Source organism: Anguilla rostrata, chromosome 6 (assembly GCF_018555375.3).
Source record: "Anguilla rostrata isolate EN2019 chromosome 6, ASM1855537v3, whole genome shotgun sequence".
NCBI lineage: Eukaryota > Metazoa > Chordata > Actinopteri > Anguilliformes > Anguillidae > Anguilla > Anguilla rostrata.
Genome location: NC_057938.1, coordinates 48,468,814 through 48,493,147, shown reverse-complemented (window position 1 = coordinate 48,493,147; position 24,334 = coordinate 48,468,814). Strand labels below are relative to the sequence as shown.

Below are 24,334 nucleotides of genomic sequence, written 5' to 3'. Positions count from 1 at the left end.
TCGAACTGCTCATTATCTCGCTACTCTGTCACACTCAGACCACGCGCATCCACGGCCATTAAACGTCCAGAATCCCTCACCTCAAATGGGACCTCGAGTCAAACAAGGGGTTAATCATTAAAACAACAGCTTATAATCCTTCACACACGCTCATTAGACATGCATTATAGTAACTCCCATTAAGGCCCCCATTGGCCGAGGTCACAGTCACTGTTTCGGTGAGGAACAAAAAGAGGTCAGTTGCATGTGGGAATGAAACGACATTTTAATAGTACACAGCACATGAAATAAGCTCGTCGAGAAGGAAATTTAAAATCTTAATTTCGTCAAATAAAAATGACAACTGAAGGGGAAAGCATGTAGGAAAATCAAGGGAAAAGAAGGGTTTTGGTACAGTACAGAATGACCAGTCTACAGCACCGTTGGTCTAACGTTACAAATGGAAAACTACTTGATCCCTCAAGGAAATGTCCGTCCAATATTCAACCCCTAAAATACATATAAAAATAAGAAACAAACATTTTTAAGGTCGTATCAAAATAGTATTTTTTTAAACTTAGAATAAGTTAATATAAAAACAGAAGCTTAATAACGTGTCACTTATAAAACCAGTCCCGGTCGTCTTGACGACCAGGACCTGAGAGCCCTGCACTGCTGAGTTTCTGTGGTTCTGTATGCGGAAGCCTCCCCTGGGGGAGGGAGGGGGGGGTCCCCTGCCGTGATGTCACAGGACCCGCACCGTGCTCTCGGTGCTGTGCCGTACGGCCGTGGCGGCAGCGCCCGGGTCGGGTGTGGCTCCCTGAGGCGAGAACATGGCGGCGAACTGCGCCTCGCTCTCCCGCACCATCTTGGCGACGATGGCGCAGTTCATGGCGCGGACGCAGTGGGCGCGCACCAGGCCCGACTGCCCCCCCGACAGCACCCAGCTCTGGCTGCTCAGGTTGGGGTTCAGACGCACCTAGGCCCAAAAAAACAACGGAGAGAGAGAGAGGGAGTGTCACAGCTGGAGTTCTGGAAAGGGAAGTCAGCTCTGCACTCTAAAAGATGATGTGTCAATATCCAGCACACTTTTAGTGTTATTAGTTTTGTATTACCTTTTTGCATTACTTGCATTACACATTTTGTACACATTTGTGTTACAAATTTGCAATTCATGTGGTGCAAAGTGAGACTTTTTAGCACATGCTTTGTTGAAAGTAACAAAAAACGTGTTGCCCTTATCTAGACATGGAGGTGTGTGTTGTTTTTAACACATCGGTTTTGAGAGTGCAGCCAGTATTATGTTATAGGTCAAAGGTTAGTAGGCTGACTCCAAGTGCAGCCCCCGCTACACAAGGTCACAATTCCTTGGAAGAATTCTTTGTCTCCAGACGTTGGACAGGTTCATCTAACTCTCGAGTGGCAGCCTTGTCAGGCTCATCGCTTCAAACAGGAGTAACCACGGTGACGCAGATCAGTTACAAGTAAAAGAGACGCCCGTCTTCGTTAGACACTTTTACGAGGATGATGTCACAGTGCCAAACACAGGCGGAGAACTGAGCTTATCCTGGGGGCCCATGAGAGAAAAGGTTCACTCCGCGGTTAAGAAATAGTTTCTCACCGTTGATTCGAGCCAAGAAAGAAAAAATAAATAAATTCAGCAAAACACTTAACAAACTGATCGATTCCCAGTCATTAACAGACTGCTTAACCTTCATTCCCTCCCCTTGCCTTCGCTGGATCATTGGTCTAATGCTGGCAATAAAGCATTTCATTACACCCAAGCTTTAATTACACTGGAGTGCTCAGCACGGGAATTATCGGAGTTTGCCTGATGTTAGTTTGATGTTATTCCACAGGGGCCACAGTGTGTGTGTGTGTAATCGGGTGAGTGTTTATTTACTGGCAGGGGTCTTCATCAACCGTGGGGTGCTTTTGAACAGTGCGACGGTCCTCACAATGTTGGGGCTTCACTTGAAAGATTGATTAACCCGTTGAAGGTATGCTATTATTTGAAAGGTGTCATGCTCACCAAGGGTCATTAGCAGCATACTTAGCTGGAGTTTCAACCTCCGGTTTAATCCTCCAGACCACAAAACTCCATTACAACTTGAACAGCTATCCAAGTCTGTGAAAGATTAGCTGTTCCAGCTGTAATGCAGTTCTGTGGTCTAGGGGGTTTACATCTGAGGGTTAAATTCCAGCTGAGGACACTGCAACTGACCCCACCAGCTTTTTTTCACAGCATTAACTAACACCTTGATCTGCACAGTATTATCCTGTCAGCTCTATCCTCTACCTATCTTATGCAGGGTGACAATGGAATTAACCCTTTAAGGTGTAAGATCACAAATATGTGATCAGATTGTTCTTAACCGATGTAACAATCACTAATGGCAATTGAAAGCAATGGAGTTCTATAACACTGACTTGGAACATGGATCAAATTGTGAAAGTACATTCCAAAAAACCTACTCTTCAAAGGGTTACATCATGATTATCAACAACTGTCCTGCAATGTGATAATGAGGATCTATTGGATCACTACGTATAACATAGGTTACATTTACAGGGATATATTTACTGGAACAATTACAAGCCTGGCTCCTTGACCTCTATGCCAAATCAAATGTCCACTGTTTTATTGTGTTATTGTGAAGTACTGGGGAAAAAAAAACACCACAAATAAAGTTGCTATTATCATGTCAGAGCTCATGTTGGTTATCAGGTTTTTCCAGCACACCGCTGGTCAGTGTAATCTATTTGGGGTGGACGTTATCAGGATCCCCTGAGAGAGTCAGGGACCAGCCCCCTGTCCCGTCATCGCTGAAGAGCAGCTCCACCTCTCCCCATCCACCCCACCTGAGCTCCTGGCCCCGAGCCCACTGTCCCGCCCCCCCCCATTATCACTGCCAGGCCCCAAAGTGACATTTTCCTCATTTTACAGGCCATTGCTTCCTGTCTGTCTTTATCACCAGTCATCGACGAGCTGAGGCACCACCACCCCCCCCGCCCCAGCTTCGCAGGACTAAAATTCAAACGGCTGCACCAGATATCCCACGGATCTCTGCGCTGCCATCATTTTCTTTTATATGTATTTTTATTTTTTTTTCCTGAGAAATTAATAACCCATTTCCAAGGGGAAATGGCCGCCCACTTCCTTCTGTTTCGAAAAAAAAAAAACAGAGAGCATCGCAGTGAACTCGGGGACAGACCGAAGAGAGGACAGCAGTGAGGAGGAAATGAAATCTCCACCTGTGACGTCGACTCACGAGCACAGCCCGGAACATTCCAGACGCAAAAGGAAAAAACATCACATTAAAGGCATTTAGCAGACGCTCTTACCCAGAGCGACTTACACAACGTTTACACAGCATCCATTTATATAGCTGGATACATACTGAAACAATGCATGTTAAGTACCTTGCTCAAGGGTATTGAACCTGTGACCTTTTGGTTACAAGACCAATTCCCTACCCATTATATTACACTGCCAACCCTATGTTATTAGTACTGTATAGGTCCAGGATTCCTATGATCTCTGAGATGGGTTTGAGATAAGCTCAGCTGAGTGTTGCATTTGGGATTGCAGGGATGGGTTGCATTGAGAAATGAAAGAGAAATGAATGAGCTACACTGAGAGACACAGATGAGCAGTGAGCCATTAATGAGGCCTGCGGATGGACGGCCCATAGCGGAGACTGGCAGAGGCAGCCTGGTGACGGGGCAGCAGAGGCTCACCTTGTACAGGGAGTTCAGGGGCATCTTGTCCAGGGAAATGAGGCCCTTGGCTTCGGTGGCCTGCATGTGCTTGATGGGGGCTCTTTGGGGCGTGTTCCGGAACGATCTCTGCGGGAGGAGAGCGAACAGAACAGAACAGAACGTCGGTCCCGCCCCTCCTCCTCGTCCTCGTCCTCGAAATCCACCCTGCTTTACAGCAAAGAGCTCGGCCCCCGCTCAGGGATCGATGGGAGGAGAAAAGAGGAGAGGAGAGGAGAAGAGAGGAGGGGAGGAGAGAGGAGAGGAGAGGAGGGGAGGAGAGAGGAGAGGAGAGGAGGGGAGGAGAGAGGAGAAGAGAGGACGGGAGGAGAAAGGAGGGGAGAGAAGAAGACAAGACACCGTACCGTCTTCACACCCTCAGCATGCCATTAAATCCACTGGACAGCGGGAGTGATGGATCAGGAAGGGGGGTGGGGGGGTGGGGGGGGGTTCAATAAGGTGATGTATGTATGTGTAGGACTGCCAGATTTGGAATTTATCAAAACTAGGCAACATGCAGAGCTGGAAGCATAATCGGGGACGGGGGGGGGGGGGGCAGGGGGGGGAGAGAACTATCGGAATGGACCGTGGACCAAGGGGGTGGCTGAGACACAAATTCATTATGACCTACCAGTAAATTTTTTCAAGTAATGACTCAGACCGGACATTATATTGTCCGGACTGGATCCACAAACCGGACCTGTACAAATTATTTCAAAACCGGACACTGCGATCAAAAAAAAACGGGCATCTGGAGACCCTCATGTGTCAGCTGTGAGGCGGGGGGGGCTGCAGTTTGGGGGGGGGGGGGGGTCTGTGGCCAGGGTGTTGTGGGTAACGGCCGTGCCCGGTGGGCCGTGACTGCTCGGGCGGGCCCAGCGGAGCGGAAGGCGAGGGGGACAGATGGCTGACCCCGGGGCAGCAGGGAAGATTCACTTTTAAATTAATGAAGGGTGCAGCGCTCATGGCCCCGGAGACGGAGCCGTCGCTAAGGGCCCCTCTGCTGAGGCGGCAGCGTCTCCGTGGCAACGTCCCCCCCCCTCCCCCACATCCCCGGTGCGCTCGGTTCAGACGCACACAGAGAGGGCTCACTCAGGTGTGCCCGGCAAATAACTAACCAAATAAATTCAGCTGCTCTCGCCCTCTCTCTCTCTCTCTCTCGCTCTCGCTCTTCAGCTTCAAGTAATGGTGTGTGACATCAGCTTCTGGAGAGCTGCAGTCATCCTGACACACGCATAAAGGTGCGCGCACAAACACACACACACACACACACTGACACACATACACTCACATCCCACCCCCTGGCACATGCTCAGATGCACTCTAGTGCAGACTCACATGTGCACATGCCAAATACATACATACATTACGTTACATTATTAGCACACAGAGACAAAACCATACCACACCCATATTTACACACACACACACACACACACACACACACACACACACACACATCCTGTGAAGTGTGAGAACACAGTACAGGCATAACCCTATGAACACATGCTGAACTGAAGATTTCTAAGTCTCCTGTGAGCTTCCCCTTACCATGTCCATGTCGTGGAAATGGAGGTAGTACTTCTTTATGGCTTCACTGTAGGTCTGTGGCTCCGGGCCGTTAGACTCCTCTCTCTCTGAACCAGGAAACTGGACCATCTCCGTTCTGACCACGGGCTGACGGGACCAAGGCAACAGAGTTAACCATTTTAAGGTGTGAGATCATAAACACGTGATTAGAATGTTCTTTACTGAACCTTCTAATGCTGATGTAACAATCACTAACAGTGACTTACAGTCATATAGGGTTGGGAACGAAAAAAGCAAAAAAGAAACCTACTCTCCAAAGGGTTAAGAGAGAGACACCGGGGGGAGAGGCCGTGTGGCACAGTCAACCAACATGCGAAAAGAAAGACAGAACGGAGGGCAAGGGCGAGGGCGGGGGCGGGGGCGGGGTCAAGCACGTACGAATCGGCGCTCCACGGTGCGCTTGATAGTGTTGGGATTGGTGGACAGGTCGGGCATCAGGACCATGATCAGCTCTCCGATGCTGTCGGCCGTCACGCAGCTGTTCAGCCAATCGGAGAAGGAGGCGCTCTGCAAAAAAGGCGGCAGCCATTTTACACAGCCGTCCACACATCCTTTACGCTACATTACGTCCATTTAGCAACTTGCAGAACAAAGCACATAATTGAATTCAAATAGCTTAATGGGAACAGCAGCACTGCATCAAAAGGTAATCTACTCTCTACAGCCATTAACGGTATAACAGGAAGTGCTACTCCTGACCTGAATCCACTGTACCGTTGGACACAGTCCAACCATCCTGAAGAGCATATTCAACTAATGTTACTTTTCTCATTTACACGGCCTCAAAGATAGAGAACGGTCTTTCGTGATTTAAGGTCGAAAGTAAGCAAAAAAAAAAGTTTTTGCAGGTTTTGCAACGACAGCATTCCCCCTACCCCCCAAAAAAAACACACACTATCAGACCATTGCTGTGGCACGGCCTGTGTGCCAAATGCCTCCCTGACGGAAACAAGGACGCTCGTCTCAGGGACCTGAAAAGTTCTTCAGAGCCAGTCTTTCAGGGCTGGAGTAAGCAGTTTTCTGCACCACATCAATTCAGAGATCTTTGCTGGGTCCTTTTCCTCCATTTGGATAATCCTGGGCTGCCGCGATAAGGGTGCTTATCATGGCACTCCCTGTGAAGAGCGGCACCTAGCCTGGGCCGCCATGCCGCCATTTAATATCATCGCTTACATTTGATAAATGACCCTAATTCCCTGAATTATTCCATTTAATCTCCACTTTTGGACCGAGAGTGTCTGTAACCTCAATGTCTGAGGCAAACCTACCCATATAGTTCCGTTTCTGGGGGCCATAAAGAACGGTTTATAGCCCAAGTATCCGGCATCCAGGTAATGGATTCCATGCTGGCCGTACCTATAAGTGAGACAAACGCCTTTAGTCTCAAGTTCCAATGGCCATTAAAGCAAAAGGAGAACTGCTTCACCACAGATTTGAATGTGCGTTAGCAGCAGAGAGACTGGGCTGCAACTCACGTGGCGTAGCAACACTGCTGGCCCACGCAGATCCCCGACCAGATCAGCGGCCAGCTTATCTCCGTGGACAAGTACCGCTTGTGAACGCTGACCGGCTCGAACGTCTTCCTCAAGTCCCAGAACTTCAACTTCCTGTCATCGCCGGCCGTCGCCAGAAAATCGCTGAGAAAAAGACAAGATCACGTCAAGTCGGCCTTAATTTGGAGGACCTTCATTTTAAGTCATTAGCTGCGCAGCCGAGATGAATGTTGGGTGTCCCCGCCCACCCCCCACCCCCCCGTAGGTCTGTCTCTCGGCCCATAAATGTCTCATACATAAAATTGATTGAAATTACAATACGTCGCGGGCTATCAATATCACATTCCCAAGCGCTTTTCTTGTCAAAGACGGATGTGGCCACGAGCCTTTAAGACAAATCTGCGGATAAACACGTGAGACGCAGTCAGCCGTCCTGCTCGCGAATCCTTCTAAGGATGATCACCGCGCAATCTAAGGCTTTTTAATGATATTTTGCCGCTCTGCTGCACAGGTGACGCTGGTAGCCAGCTCGTATTTCAGCCTTTGCGACGGACGCACGAGCCGAAGGTTTCATTAACCACGCCAGATGTGGCCGCGTTTGCGCATCAATATAAAAAGGTTTTATGTGGAATTAGCCGCTGAGAAACAGAGCTTTTTATTCGTGTAGTCTTCCTCCAAACAATGACACTAGTCGAATGTACGAATGCCAGGAAGTAACGCACATATTATAATGGACTGGGACTGATAGTAAGGTGTGAATTATGATAGGTTCGATTGAATGAATGGATGAATGGGTATGCCTCCAGAATCCCTTTCCACTATTCTGCACTTTTTTCCTTCCATAACACAAAATACGTAATTGCATATATATATATATATATACACATATATATATATATATACAGCATTACATTTCTTTCGTTTTCATTTCAAATTTCATATACTGAAACTCTCTCATATTCGTTAATGCAATTAAATGTAACGTTCCCATACATTCATTACCATTACAAATGTTCATTCATTTTACCTTTTGAAATCTAATCTTAAATGTAAAACCATCTAAATAAACAGGTAGTAAGTATTAATCGATAAATCAACAAATGAATTAAATATGCATTCGCGTCTTCCTTTGTTTACTAATGTATTTGTGTGTGATCCCGGACTGAGGTCTGGTCTCTCCTCTCCTCACGGTTGCTTCAGTGTGTCAGTGTGGGTGTGGGTGGAGCAAGCGAGCATCCATCCGACTCTGAAAGAATGCTTACATGACATGACACACACTGACTGCTGGCATGCGGAAGAAACTTCATTCACATCTTCTGCTCGCTGATCAGCCATCTGTTAATCCTTACCCCCCACCCCCCCAAAAAAAAAATCCCTCTCCCTTTCTCTGACACATGTTTTTTATCCCGGTAATTGGATGTGAGCGTTATAATTCCAGGCGCAGTGTTTCGTGGGAAGGGACTCGGGTGCGAAGGCGGGACACGCGCGACTTCCCCGCCCCCGCCGGTTCCCCGGGACGGCGTGTCATTTCCCGAAATGAGCTTTTTCCCCGTCCGCGGCGCTCGGCGGTCCCTCTCCGGCGCACGCGAGGTGAACGGGCTTCACGCTCCACAGCCGTACGGGATTGGGGGGAAAGGAGAGGGGGGCGGCGTGCGCGGAATAGCAATGCGCTCGGCTGCCGCCGGCACGCGTCAGAGGTGCACGCGGAGTCCCAACCGAAACGCGCTTTCTTCTTCTTCTTTTTCTCGTTCACAGAAAAAAAAAAAAAGACGGGATTCAGGGAAAGGGGCGGTTTGAGCTCTGTGGGAAAGCCTCTGCCCTTGGCAAACCCGCGATTCTTTATCACTCCGAGTGGCTAATTTAGGCAAGGGTTCCCGCAGTTTTTTTTTTGCCGCAGCAAATCGCTCGTTCATTCCATGACCTGCCGCGTTCATTCATATCGTGTAAGGAGTGAAAAAGCATGACAAGAGGTCATTCCAAATTTGGACACAAAGGGAGCAAAAACAGGGTTAAAAACTGACTAAAAATAAAAACTTAACACCTCATTCAAAAGGACAGAAGAGTACAGCAGCAGGCCTGAATAATGGCTCTAGTCTTCAGAGAGGTACCCATGATTCTCTGTAAAGGGTGGCACTGCAGAGAGAGCACTTTTTCATTTTTATCCCATTTTACGAAAACAAGAGTCCAAGGTTATAGTTTTTTTATGTCAGGTATTCACCATAAGAATATTGATTCTTAACCCTGATTTTCCCACAATTCTCAGCAAGGGCCAGTACCTCAGAGGGTCTAACCTCCAGAGGAAAAATCACAGGAAATTACAGCAGGGTAGTAAATTATTATTATTATTATTTTTTATAACATAAAGGCTTTGCCTTTAATGTCCGGGCCAGCTGGAGGACTGGCAGGCCAGTGGCGGGAGGTGGTACCTGGACGCTCGGCACCAGGCGATGGTTCGGACGATGTGGTCGTGGGCGATGAAGGAGTGGTAGGGGTACAGGGTCACGGAACCGTCCGGCGCCCGCACGCGCTGAAGCAGGGACTTGGTGTTCAGGTTCCACAGGGCCACCGAACCTGGAGACGAAGCAGAAGAGAACGGTTCCTCAATCTTAAATCTTAAAAGGTTTTGTGGACACAGATAAAGCTTTCCCGTAGACCGATTTCAAATTGAAACATTCTTCCTGGTTCTGTTGGTGGCGTGCTTCGAGCTGACTCCGTTCTGTGCACGTACCGTCGTAGAAGCCGGCCGCCACGACGTTGTGGGGCTTGACGGGCAGCCAGTCCAGGCAGAAGCACTGGCCGGTGTGGAGAGCGTCGCCAGCCTGGATGGAGCCCACCTTCAGCACAACTACAGTCTGGACCTGTGCACAGAGCAGAGGGGGTTACAGCGCTGCTTTAGACCAGGGACAGAGACCTCATTTCTACTTCGGGGGGGGGGGGATTTTCTACAGGCATTTTTTTTTGGGGGGGGGGGGGGGGGTGACACTAACCTCCCTGAGATTCTCGTCCACATCTTGGATTTGTATTTAGTGCGGGATCTTTACACTTATAATTGTCGATAACAGCAGGAGTTAGAATTCCACTGTGCTGGTACTTGTTGTTACACGTAGCGCATAAAATCTGAAAACTCGAAACTTGAACTACCTTTACGATGTTACTGCAGATAAAGCGAACCCCTTTTCTCAGACATTTCTCACCGGTGCGATCGGTGCAATCTCCTCACCCTGGTCCGGATACGTGTACAAACGGCTCACGGCTCGCTCACTCACTGTGATGAACAGTGACTTGCTCTAGCAATGTTCTCATTAAAAGAACTGATAAAAGAACAGAACGTAATGTGCCACGGGCGTTGCTTTCAGTCAGATTAAAACCCTAAATCGCCTGAGGCTCTGGGAGAACGTAGCGAGCAGCTTTTTAAAAAATCTACAGTATGTATACTGAGGATATTTACCGTATGAAGGTTTTATGTTAAATGCTATTTAGGTTTTCTATACACAGACTGTCGGACTGAAACAAAACTGTACACAGAAATTAAAAGGGTTTTAAATACACACAAACTACACAACAGGACAGAAGTACTATACTTTCAGGATTATTTTGTGCGTGAAATGCTGGCTGGATGTATTTTTGAGTAAAATTATTGACCTACCTGGCATATCAATGGAGACTGGCTGACTCCTCCTATTAGAAAACAGATAAGTGTTTTTTTTTTTTTCAACCATTATATATAAACTTACAATGCTTGATCATACATTTATTGCAGAGAGTAATGAATTAGTGTCACGTGCACACTCACACGCACACCCCAGCCACTGCTGGCCCTTGCACACTCACAGACTACCACACACTCGCGCACACACGCACACACTCACGCACAGACAAAAAACGGAAGGGCATACATCAAGCGTCCGAAAAAAAAGATTCAATTCGCTACAGACAGGAGGTAAAGACTCGTTTACGGATGCCAAGCTAGTTTGTCTTTAGACTGGCAAGCTGGACTGAAGAGCCGTCAGTATTTCTGGAAGTGTCCGCTCCGCGTTACGGATGAGGCGAGAGCGAGGAGCGTTTAATCACCACGCGGACAGCGCGCAATTCATCCTCCGAAATACGGCTCTTTAATATTAGCGGCTGAGTTTTGCGGGGCCCGCTTCCGGGACCTCCGCCTTATCGCCTGCCGGAGAGCTAGCCCCGTAGAGCCACGAAAAAAACACATCAATCCGAATTCCATCGACGATTTCATTTCGACGGGGACGCGTTCAGCCGTAGCGTCGAAGACAGCGACCTTCCGCCAATCCATCCTGTCAGTCTTCGGCCTCCTCCGACTCTTTTACGACTTCACAGGAACATTCTAGAATGTTCATACAGGCTACACCTCAAGCTGGAAAAAAATACGTCCAAGTAACAACTCTGACATACACAGCCTTGCCCACTGTAAAGCACTGGGTAGAGGAAAACACATTGGACTGTACACCTGGGGGATCAAACAATAAAAGTACAGGGGGTACAAATCCTGTACTGGTATATTCCTTCAGAGACAAGTGAATAGGTCACCAAATAGGTGAATGACTGGATCACTGAACTAGCAAAGCAGCCTATACTGAAACACAGTGTCTGCTCAGGATAATTATGTAGTAAAATTAACACATTTCTCAGCATATTTATTTAGCCTATTTTTAATTTATCCAAGAGAGAGGCACCTTCGGATTGGCATCTGTTTTTCAAAGGGGACCTGACCAAGAAAAAGCTACCGAACTAGCAACACTAGTCCAGAGCAACAGCAAGCTAGCATGCTTACGAATGCTGTGGACACTAGCCCAAAGCAACAGCAAGCTACCATGAGTGAATGCCCTGCTTATGACCTCTCAATGCATCAGTAGAACCTGGCTGCAGTGTCTCATAGCCCATTAGCCAACCTCAGATGTCCATTCATGTGCATTAATTCCTGACGGGAAGATGTTTGGGAGGCGTGTGAGTGTGTAACAGCCAGCACCGTGCTAATCACCACTGTGGTGAATGTTACGCACCAGCAGGCGAGATTCTCTTAACGTAGTCGCACGTAGTCGGCGGTGACGGCACAGGAAGCCGCAGACCGACGCGTCTCTCCCCCCTCTCCCGCGTGCTTTCCATTCACCCCCTCCCTCGGCGTGCGCCCCACTCATCAGCACGGACAGAGCCGAAATATAAGCCCCTCCGATTGGCTGACTAAGTCCTTCTTGATTGACAGCCGGAGGGTAAAGGGGTGTCAGATACTAGGCTGAAATTCATGGCTTCAAACACTAACAACCGCGTAGCGATGCATCTTTTTTGTCATTTCAATTATAGATCCTTGTCTGATGGAAACAAGCTAGTAAATTATCTCCAGTGAGGAAGGAGAAGTGCTTCGCACCCCCCCACCCATCCCCCCCGCCCGAACACCCCCTCCATTCTCTTTCTCTCTTACGGGCACACACTCATACAGTACACACAAGCATAAAAGCTATTTATAATTATCTGAGCCAAACGTACAGACGTTAGTGGCCCGATGCACTTAACCCCGGCCCTGTTGGGTGCCAAGGCGAAGCGCTGTGTATTTTACAGTGTGTGTGTGAGGGGGGGCGGGTGGGGGGAGAGAGAAATCACTCATTTGAAACAAAGAAAGCTGGGCATTGTTTCAGAACACCTCTGGCTAATTTCCACACAATTTCTCTCTCAGGTCTAATGAATCGGGAGGGTATTAGAGGCAGACAATGCACCAGACCGCAGTAAAACCGAAGCTCTTTTTGCAGTGGGGGAAGGAACAGTGGTACTGTGAGGCTGCCTACTTGCCAGACATTTTTTCCTGGGGGAGGAGGGGTCTGGGTCTAGCTCTATGTCTGGCCAGACTCACAGGTCCCTAACCCCCCCAGGCCAGCAGTGACTGGGGACTCAACCATAACCGCTATGCCGTCAATGGACAATGAACAAAGTGCGAGTCGGGCAGAGGACATGGACGAGGCCACTGGTCAAAAAAATGGTTAAATCATCGTTTTAAAAAAGTAACAGGAGGCCATAGTCTGATCTAGTGTCGTAAAGAAACATTCCCTGGGTTTAAAAGTTCTGTAGGCCTGAATGCTGCAGTGAATCTGTACCGTGCTTCCGACATTCAGCCTGACACGCGAATGAAGACGAGACGCAGCCGGGAGAGGCCGTCGCCCCTTCGGAGCCCCGCTACGAACGAAGCCGCCGCGTTCGGAACCAGGAAGTGACCCGTCGAGGGGCGACCGAGAAGAGGACTGCAATTAGCCCGGCTTTAAAACCGTTAAATTCGGGTTAACACACACACACACACACACACACACACACACACACAAAGAGTGGGACAACAAAAGCCCACAGAGGGAGGCGGCAGGCGACTGTAAAATAAAGATCGGTCCCGTTAATTAACCTCGGCGGAGCTGCTCTTATCTCCCCCCAGCAAGCCCCCGCCGCCCCATGCCGGCACGCCAGCACCCGACAGTGACTTACGGGCTGGCCGGGGCGCCCCGCGCATTGTAAAGGGAGGGGTGGGGGGGGTAAAGCCAATTTAATGTCACTCTCCAACAATGCCGGCCTGCTCCGGCTCTCCCGGACTGAGAGGGGAATAATGGGAATCGGCCGGGCCTCCTCCCCGGCAGCTAGGGCGAGACGCGGCGCTCGCTATTGTGCGCGCTTCTTCGCGGTCGATCGTTTGAATAATGAAAGCGAGCGGGGCTTAATTTCGTGCCAGGTACTCCTCCGGAAGCTTCCGGAACGGGAGAGGTAGGCGGGTGATTAATCTGGCCTATTGTTGCTCCCTGGCACTTACGAGCTGAGAAATCCGGGCTTTGAAAAAACGGACAAATGTTGAAGCAAATCAACAAAACTAAAAGCTAAATATCTATATTTTCCTGATTATTCCAATTAACTGCTCAGCATTCGTTATTTGTGTATCCATAACAAACTCAACAAAGCTGCCTGTGGTTGTGTACTACAGACCACACACCATTTCACCTCCTTGCTGTAACTACAGGCTCCAATCCGTGTGTTAAAACTGTGAAATGAATGGGGTGATATGGAAAGTGTCACTGACTGTGGTTTTTCCGTAATATGAAGTAATCTGATTGAATGGAGAAGAGATCCTGAGGTTCCTCACTGGAAAACAACAGTAGGTCCATAATTATCTCTCCACTACGCATCGGTAACTCAGGCTGGCTGAAGTAATTATACTGAACAGCATCCGTATTCAGGAGTTATGATAGCCACAGTTCCACTGCACATTCCAATATTTCAGGACCCATGCGTAATATCGTCGTTACATGCAAGGCCCGCAGTGAGGGAATGCGCGTGCAGTTATGTGGGTGCATGCAAGCATGTGTACATGAAAGACAAAGTGAGTGCATATCTGTGTGTGTGTCTTTGTGATGGTTGCAGTGTGTGTGTGTGTATGAATGTGCTGTGTGTGTTTGTGTACGTTTGTATGTGCTAAGTGTGTATGTGTTGTGCCTTTGTTCTGTATGTAGGTGTGTGTAGGTGAGTGTTTGTGTGTGTGAGAATGTGTATGCGTATATGTGCTGTGCGTGTGTGTGCGCAAGCGTGTATGAGGTGGGTCAGTGTGACGGCAGGGTGGGGATTCTCCCTCTCTGCTGAACACCAGGCCCTGGAGGACAGCACACAGGAGGAATGAAGTGTTTGGTATCAGAGAATGCAGCAAGCCCAGGGCACAAAGTCCATACATCACTGAGACACTGCAGGGACAACCCAGCAATGAGACAACCCGCTACTAAACTGCCCACAACACACAGCAGGAGAGGGGAGGGGCCAGTGGGAGGGACTACATGAGACACTCGCTCTGATAGGACGAGATAAATATGCCAGAGCATCAATCACTGAGACAGCCTGAGGCAGAACAGGCAGCAGAATGTGTTTGTGTACCTCTTCCTACCAAACATAAAACTACCAGCTGGAACCTGTATAATGGCCCTTCAGTTCCACCTGCATGCTCATATTACTCAAATACACTTAAACTCCAATGTTACCTGATTTAATTAGCGAGACTCAGGCTGAGTTGATGTAAATGATGTCACTGCGCAGCTGCCGTCAGTGTTCCACGCCAGTGACGCAGCCAGCCGCTGCATTAGTGCCCACGGCAGCGTTTTCCGCATTCCGGTCACACAAGGCTGCGGCTCATCGATGGTGGGTTAATCCAGACCGTAATAGCCGAGCCCAGATCAGGCAGCCAGGCGGGCAGAGTCACAAGGCGCGGTTATGATTGTTATGGTTATGAGCGTGGAGAGACGGCCACCGTACTGATGCCGCTGTCACAGACAGAACGACAGGCGCCATGGCGACGCACAACCGTAAAAGCAGCCGCATATTTTCCTATCCATTTCGCTTCCGGAGACTACAAAATACTGACGGCAGTGTTACAGTAAAAATTTGAATAAATATGGTACCATCCACACTGGTCTGTAAAATACCCTTTTGGTTTAAAAAGTATAAGTAATAATTTGCGTTCTGTTCCAGAAACAGTATTAACTGGAGTTTTGCAGTGGGTTCAATTTGAGGATATTTGTCTCCCCCTACTGACATGATTTCAAAATAGCAGCCATCAATTGACACAGAATGTGAAGTAAAATGATAGGGTGGTGCAAAGTGGTGCAGTGGGTAGCACTGTCGCCTCACAGCACGAAGGTCCTAGGTTCAAATCTAGTGTGGAGTTTCTGCGGTGTTCTCCCTGTGTCTGTGTGTCTTCCTCCCACAGTCCGAAGAGACTAATTCACCATAGGTGTGAAAGGTTTGTGTGTGTGTGTGGCCTGTCCAGGGTGTATTCCTGCCTCTTGCCCAATGCATGCTGGGATAGGCTCCAGAAGCCTGCCCAAGATAAGCAGGTTTAGATAATGATACAAGATGCATAAATTCTTCCTACAGCAGGGGTGTCAAACTGAATCCCAAGGGGGCCGCAGTGTCTGCAGGGTTTTTGTGGTTTCCTTTCAATCAGCTGCCAATTAAGGCTTTGAGTACAAGGCGTGTGGATTCCTCAGCCAATCAATGACTTAAATGAAGCACCGGTGCCAAAAACACCTTGTAAACCAGCGGACACCGCGGCCCACCGGGACTGGACTTTGACACCTGTGTTCTACAGGGAAACACCGCACACGCTCTCACAACAACAACACAAATAAGGAGTCTGGCTGGCGACGCGGGTAACGGCACGCTCCCCGCCCAGCCCTACCTTTAGCCCGGCTCTTCCTGGCGGCCGCCAGGGCGTCGCGGTGGGGGAGGCTGAACACCGCTATCTTCCCGCTGGAGAAGGCCGCGGCCAGGAGCCCCAGCCTGGCCATCTGGGGGGCCTGCGGGGCAGAACGGTCACAGCTCACGAAAATAAAAGACACCCGACAGCGCACACCAGGCCAGCGCTGTGCTCCTGCGTCCAAGAAGGAAAACTCCAGGTCCAGAAAGTAAAAGTCCTCCCCAGTATTTTGTTCCAGTCACCTGGATTTGCTAATTAGCACAATTCATCAGCCAGGAGGTAGAACTGATGAGTGAAATCGGCTGGCTGAGTTCATGGGCGGAAGAAAGGCTTTACTTTACACGCTCTGTGCTGTGTAGCGCTATTGAGAGAATGGTTCAAATTGGGAATGTCCTCATGTTAATTCCCAATGCTGCATCTGACTGGGGCAGAAGCGTAGTATAATGGTGAGGGAGCTGGGCTTGTAATACAGAGGTTGCAAGTTCAATTCCCAGGTGGGGCCCTGCCATTGTATCCAGTTAAATACATAACCCACATAGCAAGCTTGATCTGGTCTAGCGCATACAGAAATGAATGATGGTCCATTGGTCGCATCTTTTTAAAGCCTACAAAATAAACCGGATCTGGCAACCGAAACTGGGCCACCCATGGACCCTCATTCACTTCCGTATGTCGGCCGAGGGAAAGTGACAGCGACTGGGTCGGACCAGACCTGCTATGTGGACAGCTGTGCAGGTGGCTCTGTATAAGAGTATGTACCGCATGTAAATGTCTGTGCTACCTTTCTGCAGGTCGTAGGCAGCTCCCAAGCACTGCTCGGGCACCACTTCATGTCCCATATGCACCCGTCGTCAAGGGCGATGGCGTACGCCAGCTGCGGCGGAGACGAGGGGCTGGAAGCAGAGCGGGTGTTAAATGGTTAAACTGAAATAAACACAATGAAGACGAAAACGTCTCGCAAAAATAAGAAAAAAGCAAAAAAAAGCATTGCAACTCAGTAGCCAAACGATAGCACAATCCTGCCCCCCCCTCCCGCCAACTTCAGAGAAATAGCGTATGACAAATGACAAGTTTTGCAGCGTTTGCAGCGCTTTACGGCAGGTGTCGTCGTGCGCGGGCGTTCCCGCGGCGCTCACCACGTGTCGTACTGCAGCTCGCCCATGTCCCAGACCTGCAGCAGGGCGGGTGCCGAGTAGGTGCCCGCCATCTTGTGCCGGTCGTCCATGCCCCTGTTGCAGTAGATGGCGGCGTACTGGCCACTGGTGCTGCCGTCCGGGACCGGACACCACTCCATGGACCAGACCGGGCCTCCCGTGAAGAAGCACACGTCCCAGCACTTGGCGTGGAAGGGCAGGGACTCGAACCTTGGGAAAAGACTCTGAGGCATGAATCATCCATCTAAAATCAAAACTGTTTTTTTTTTTTTTTTAAAGGAGAGGAGAGGCAGTCTGGCCAGGTTTTGCATTACTTTCAACTGCACTGATCCAGGGTCAGGGCTGAAAGCAGAAAGCTGTACAGATTTTACACAGAGGGAGACTGGTATATGGGTTTCAAGTGTGAGTGACCCTAAAACTGCACCAGTTTTTATCAACAACAAAAAATACGATAAAAAGGACAACAAAGATGATGAAAATGAATACTGTAAGAATGGAAAATCAAACTATATGGATAATCGGAAAAAGAGTGTAAGGTAAATCAAATTCAATTCTAAATAAGGCAACACGTCTGATTAATCCGGATAGACGGCAAAAAGAACGCAGAGTTGTTGATGAGCCCACCTTTTAATTCTGCATGGCTTGCAGTCTTCTTTCAGCCCCTCCCGTGATACCTTGAATGCTGGCGACTGCTTCTCTTTGGGTAGGTACACCTCCGCCTCGCTGAAGAGAACAGACCAGCTTTTTAGGTAGCATTCATGCGCTAAATGCTATGTCCCTGGGGTATGAACACGGGAAATCCCACTCAACTACATCAGTTGCTCAGCATTTGTGCACATTTGCCATGATTTACTGCGCATCCACCGCATACCTTCAGAAACCGATTCATTTGGGTTTGAATGGGAAAAAGAACCGAGCCACAACGCAAAAGCCATGTCCCTTCTCGGATACAAACCCGCAACCTTCGGGTGTAACATCTTTTGCTCAGACCCCTACACCACAAGTTAGTATACAAATGATGACTGATTCACACAACAGATGGCCATTCCTTTTTCAGCGGCAGGTGAAAATACACGTAGAATCTAAAATGTCCGCCACATGAAGGTTTTCGCTAGGAGGATCAGGAGGATCATGCCGCACCTCTCAGTCAGGAAGCGCCAGTCCTTGGCTGACGGGATCCACTCGGGGAAGACCCAGGAGGCGCAGTGCTCCTCATGGCTACAGACAGACAGACAGACCGTCACATGGTTTCGTTAAGCAGAAATTCTCACACACAACGACTAAATTGGGGAGAAAATGGCAAAAAAAAAAAAATCTCCAGCGGCCAATTTATATTTGGTAATAAAATATTTATATGAATAAACTTCCCAGGTGCTGGGAAAGTCATGAACAATGTGTTACTGGCAAATGAAACAGCTCCCAGAGAGGACCGTGACTTACAACTTTTTGGTGACCGCGGCACAGGCCCAGATAGTGCCCATGGCGTGGTTCAGAAAGCCATTGGCTGCCTTTCCCGCACATTTCGATTTAGTCTGCGGAGAGGGGGACACACAGAAAAAAGAAACAGCGGTCATGCGAACGGTGAGCTTTCAAACCGATTCCTCCGTCTCTACTTCCTCCGCCTTCAATAAGATAAGACCGACTTTATTAATCCCCAGGTGGGGAAATTTGGGTGTTACAGCAGCAGACAGAAACGACATATCACAATTTGACCAACTTTGAGGGGAAAGCGGGAAAAGCAGACTGACCCAGTGCTGCAGGGTTTTGGCCCGGGGAGTCTCTTGACGCGACCTCTTCAGGTCCGTCTCGAAGCTGGAGACGGAGTCGTCATCCCTGGTGTCCTCTTCCTCGGTCTCGCCCTCAGAGCCTGGAACGAAGTCTTCGTCGCCGCTGGCGTCGCTGCTGTCCCTGACCGGAGTCTTCCTCTTCCGGCCCTTCTTCGCATTCGCCTGGGCCTGGCCCCTGGGCTGAACCGAACCGCTGACCGGACCGGGCCTGCCCTCCTTTTTCTCTGAACCCTGAAGCGGACCATCCAGTTCTTCAACCAAGGAGTGGAGATACTGCATTGCACTGAAATGGACCACAGCCACTTAACAATCAGACCAGTCAGCCATTGCATCTTGGCATGACTGAGCTAAAACATATGAGACTGTGCCATTTACTTAAAATACAAAAAAGGAAACGTACCTGAGAAAAAATGCTTTTGGGCCTTAAAACGATAAGTGTGCTCTCAGTAATGCTTGTTAATGTTATACCTACACTGTAGGTGCTATAATCCCAAGGGATGAAGGCACTATGGAATACATTACAGTACTTACTGAAACTCTGCCAAGTTTATCAGGGATTTGAACCAGCAACCTCCCAGTGCAGAGTGTAAACCACTATGGCACATAAAGCTGCAGGAAAAGGAGACAAAGCTGCTTACGCCGTGGCGGCTCTCCTCTTTGGCCGGCCACTAGGAGTCACCTCCTGCTCGTCAGGGACCTGCCGCTGATTTTTTGGAGTCGGGGCAGGGGTGCTGGTCAGCTGATCCTCAGTAGGAGACAAGGTCGATCCCTTAGGCTTCCTTCCACATTTCTTCTTCTGTGGTGTCGGTGTCATCTCCTGCTCCACTGGGGCGTCGTGTTGATTTTGGGATTTCGGGGCAGGGGTGCTGGTCAGCTGATCCTCAGTAGGAGACAAGGTCAATCCCTTAGGCTTCCTTCCACATTTCTTCTTCTGTGGTGTCGGTGTCATCTCCTGCTCCACTGGGGCGTCATGCTGATTTTGGGATTTCGGGGCAGGGGTGCCGGTCAGCTGATCCTCAGTAGGAGACAAGGTCGATCCTTTGGGCTTCCTTCCGCGTTTCTTCTTCTGTGGTGTTGTGGTCATCTCCTGATCCTCTGGGGCATAGTGCTGATTTTGGGATGTTGGGGCAGGGGTACTGGTCAGCTGATCCTCAGTAGGAGACAAGGTCGATCCTTTGGGCTTCCTTCCGCGTTTCTTCTTCTGTGGTGTTGTGGTCATCTCCTGATCCTCTGGGGCATAGTGCTGATTTTGGGATGTAGGGGCAGGGGTGCTGGTCAGCTGATCCTCATTAGGAGGCAATGCTGATCCCTTAGGTTTCCTTCCGCGTTTCTTCTGTTGGGTGGGAGCACAGCTGGGGGTGGCGGATTTGGGGGGAGTGGGTACTTTCTTGGGTGTGGGGTTCTTTCGTGGCCCACCGGTCTTCTTCTGAGGCTGACCTGATGGAGAGCCTTGGTCCACATCAGATAGGTCAGCAGAAATCTGCCGGGCATCGTCATCCAGCTGAGCTGTGGATAGTTAACGAGTGTTTCATGACTAATCGTTCAAAAGACACATAATAGCCTACACATGCTTTTTGGTGTAAAACCATAGAAGCCCAAAAAAACTGATGGTTTTTCATTTCATTGTATAGCATTTTTACCGTTTTTCTTGTCTTTAAATATCAATCACCATTACAATAACCTTTGCAGAACACGAAACAGAAACATAATGTCAGATACTCACAAGTCGACTCGTCAAGGTTTTGCTGATTTGCATTAGTGTCCTGGGAAGAGTTCACTGGCCCATTCTCCAAGCCTGCGCCATTCTCCACACCGGGCCCGCTATCCGTGCCCTCACATATCCGAACACTGTCAGCGGGACTATTCTCTGCTGGTGGCCGGTCGCCCCAACTAATATTCGTAAAATTTTCGTGGGCGTTCAGAGGCTTCTCTTTTTCCGCGCGTGAGGTTTCGGCTTGCTGCCCCACGCCTTCTCCCTGAGGTACACCCATAATTTCACACCCCTGTTCACCGCTGTCCTGGGCAGTGGCTGCCATCAACGTCACGGGCACCTAGCACGGAGTTTCTGATGGAGGAATGTCTTACATCAGTCAGAATACCAGGGACCAACCTGTCAGACCGCGCTCACACGTTTAAAAGGGACCGCGTTGCTAGCATACAGAAATTGTTTTATTTTTTTATTTTAGGAAAAATACGTCAAATTATAGCTAATACAATTTTTCCTGTAGTTGCAAAACTGCCCTAAAGGACAACTATTGTACAATGTAAGTTAAAGTTTTTGTTACTGGAGCTTTAACAACATGTAGTTCGCCAGCTCAGAATGAAAACCCATCAGGAAAGCAACAAGCCAAATACAATTTGATAATGATGAAGTATTACACTTGACTATTGAGCCATGCGGCGATACGTTTCTTCAAAAGAAGGTGACGTGGAGCACAGCGTGCTAGACAGCTAGCTAGCTACCTGTCAACACAGACCGGTGTGGTGGCGTGGATGTAGTTTGTTATGGACAACTTGGGACACGTTAGCTAACTAATCAAACCAGTTCCCGCAAGTTTCCACGATTTTTGTAGGAAAAATGTGTTCAGTATAAATTAGACATTTTTTCGAGCGATTCAATAATTTCATCTTCACATTCAAAACAACTTACAGTCGTGGTTGTAGTGGTACAATCATATAACAGAAAAATGTCTCACGATGCAGCCAGGTGGCTAGTACATAACGTTGAGCCCATGACACGAGTTAATTTTACGTTACCTAGCTAAACTTGCTAGCGATTTAGACGAGCTCTGCCTTAGCTACGTTACGTTATATCACATAGCAAACTAGCGAAGTAACATTGGATTGGCGAACCCTTTTTTATTTTTATTAAATTAGACTAAGTTGCTATCCGTCCGCTGGAGTCATTATTTTTACTTGCAAGCTAAGGTAGCTAATTTTCTAAAGTAGAGAGCTTGCTAAAATGGAGAATGAAATGCCAACACTAAATAAAATTCGCTATGATCAGTTGGTCACTGTAATATGTAGCTAGCAAGCAAGCCTGACTGCCTACATCACAACACAAAAGACTTCGCAAAATACAGCTATGAGGATGATATTGAACGAGTAGCTCAACCGTCTAAACCGGCTGCTGGTTCTATAACCGGCCTGCTAGCCCGCTTGGTGACCCCTGAAGACTCGTTTCGAAACCCACATCCTTGTTTACAGAATTAAAAACTTTCTTCACAGGATAATCAAATATGTCTTGAACAGAATGTCATGCCACTTGCCGGTTTTACAATGCACTTACCCACGGCTTGCAGCTCTTCACAAATAGTATAATCAAAATTAGGAAAAAACACTGTGGTTGCTGAACTCCTAGCGTACATAAATGTCTGTTTCGATGGCGTCCATTTTTATTCTCATGTAAGGCTCAAAGCTGTGGTTTATTCGTCTCTTAGCTGCCCCCGTGTGGCCCGAACAGGATAATGACATAGCACTTATTTGCAATTCACTTAATCACCACAGGTAGGGCGTATAGAGGTCCACGGGACACCAAAACACTCCTGAGAATTGCGAAGAACGCCGTTCTTTACGTTTTTTGTTCACACATAATTCACTTCATCTCATGACTCAATAACAAAAGCTACCTGTAAACATAAAATGTTTACAGCAACAAAACAGAGAACCACGTGATATCTTGGGAACAGATAAACTATTCTTCTACAGAATCCATACTGTCATGACGATCACTTAGAAATCACTTAAATGTAGAACATGAATTAATTTGAAGTCGACAAACCAGCAAGTCTCTTGAGATTAATTATTTTCACAAGAGAGATCTGGTTTGGCCATGGTCTTTTGTTAATGAACCTGTAAAAGTACAGTTCACACTTCTCTTCCCTCCAAAAAGGAACATACTACATGAGAAATTAATGAAATCTCTGGGAGACTTGCAAAAAGAAAAAAAAACCTGAACCAAACATTGGCTTGGGTTTTTGTTGTGTTTTTGTTAGCTGCTTGAGAACTTTGTTGTTGAATTTGGATTTGATGACCAATCTGTTCTTTAGGATTCAATACTAAACCTTACCATCCATTACGTAACAATAAAAACATCAACAAAGACAGTGATTTTGTGTGTACATAAATGTTTTAATCCAGTGATTAGTCTTCCATTTCACTAGCTAGAAAATTGTACATACTTCTAAATAAGAAAAATACAAATAAGAAATATACAAGTAATGCAAGTATACAAGTAGTGCTCTATCCTAATCAATAACAGACTTCTCATTATAAATAAAGCTAGCCACAAAAAGAACATATATTACATACATATATCAGGTGCTCAGAAATAATCCCTTACGTTTCTTACAAATAAAAAACAAAAACAAAATGAAACAAAACCGAAAAACAATGGACACATTATTATTGTGAAACATTTAAACATCAAAGCACAAACCTTCATATGCAGCCTTAATCTGTCTCTGTGGAGTTTCAAACAGAGAAATTGTACACACTGGAGCACTCCCAAGAAACAGCTCTTTGTCAGTCACAGAAATCAGCTCTCACAACGGCTGAATACAGGACACAGGTTCATTTCAGTGGGTTAAAAGTGCATGCATCCTGCTTGCTTTGGTTACATTGATCATATACAGCACACTCCTTTATATATTAAAAGGACCTGCTAACTCTAACATATGTTTAAACAGTGTTTCACTTTTAAACAAGATGCATTGTGTCTGCAAATAAATACAAATGTAAAATGAGTTAAATGTAAAACATGAAATTGAAGTTAAAAAGTAGTGTTGCGGAAGTTGAAATTGCAGAGAATAATTAATTAAATTTAGTTGAGTCAGTCTTAAACCTGTTTAGGAGAACTCTTTAAAGATCATTAAAACCTTGACTGGACTGGCTACTTGGATATCCCTAACCATTGTTTCGTCAATGGATTTGTGAGCTGTCTTTCTAATAAGGAAGTATTCCGTTGAACGGTGTTAACTAGTTTAAAAAAAAAAAAAAAAAAAAAAGCATTTTAAGCATAGAAAATTTTAGCACCATTGGGTGTTTTGCATTTTAACCAAGAGCTCTCAAACTTGCTAATATTTCAGCAGTGCGCAGGCGCAGTCATTCCAGCATTAGAGAAATACTCACGATCAGCCATTTTGAACGGAACGTATCACCAGAGGATGCACAAAGCACTGCATGAAAATGGGGAAATATGAACAGAACAGAAAAAAGCATCTGATGACGTCTGCGGAAAAAAAGACAAAGCGGACAAAATACATAAACTAGGTTCAAGTCGTATGCATTAACCTGTTCATTAACTGGGATGACAAAGATTTTAAGAGTCCACTTTCCCTTTAATGTTTT

General features: G+C 47.6%; 1 protein-coding gene across 2 annotated transcripts; it reads right to left on the bottom strand.

Annotated features, from left to right (window-relative positions):
- Positions 1 to 240: 240 nt before the first annotated feature.
- Positions 241 to 22,430, bottom strand: gtf3c2 (general transcription factor IIIC, polypeptide 2, beta). Of its 2 annotated transcripts, none has more exons than XM_064340191.1 (19): positions 22,275 to 22,430; positions 20,709 to 21,050; positions 19,624 to 20,491; positions 18,947 to 19,268; positions 18,639 to 18,730; positions 18,339 to 18,416; positions 17,823 to 17,921; positions 17,181 to 17,408; positions 16,826 to 16,937; positions 16,027 to 16,144; positions 10,468 to 10,499; positions 9,550 to 9,679; positions 9,248 to 9,392; positions 6,804 to 6,965; positions 6,597 to 6,684; positions 5,707 to 5,835; positions 5,290 to 5,415; positions 3,721 to 3,828; positions 241 to 958 (listed from the first exon to the last, which is right to left on the bottom strand). In XM_064340191.1, the coding sequence occupies exons 2-19, from the start codon at positions 21,019 to 21,021 to the stop codon at positions 725 to 727; spliced, it is 3,384 nt and encodes a 1,127-aa protein (XP_064196261.1). In that variant the 5' UTR covers positions 21,022 to 21,050; positions 22,275 to 22,430; the 3' UTR covers positions 241 to 724. The 2 variants fall into 2 exon arrangements, with proteins under 2 accessions (XP_064196261.1, XP_064196263.1); XM_064340193.1 differs by lacking the exon at positions 22,275 to 22,430 and adding an exon at positions 21,636 to 22,203.
- Positions 22,431 to 24,334: the final 1,904 nt, after the last annotated feature.

Excerpts from the sequence above, each read along its gene's own strand:
- gtf3c2 (XM_064340191.1), bottom strand. The coding sequence starts at position 21,021 with ATGGCAGCCACTGCCCAGGACAGCGGTGAACAGGGGTGTGAAATTATG. Across the intron at positions 3,829-5,289 it reads ATTTCCACGACATGGACATG|AGATCGTTCCGGAACACGCC; the intron begins GTAAGGGGAAGC and ends CTCCTCCCGCAG. Across the intron at positions 959-3,720 it reads CCCTGAACTCCCTGTACAAG|GTGCGTCTGAACCCCAACCT; the intron begins GTGAGCCTCTGC and ends TTTTGGGCCTAG.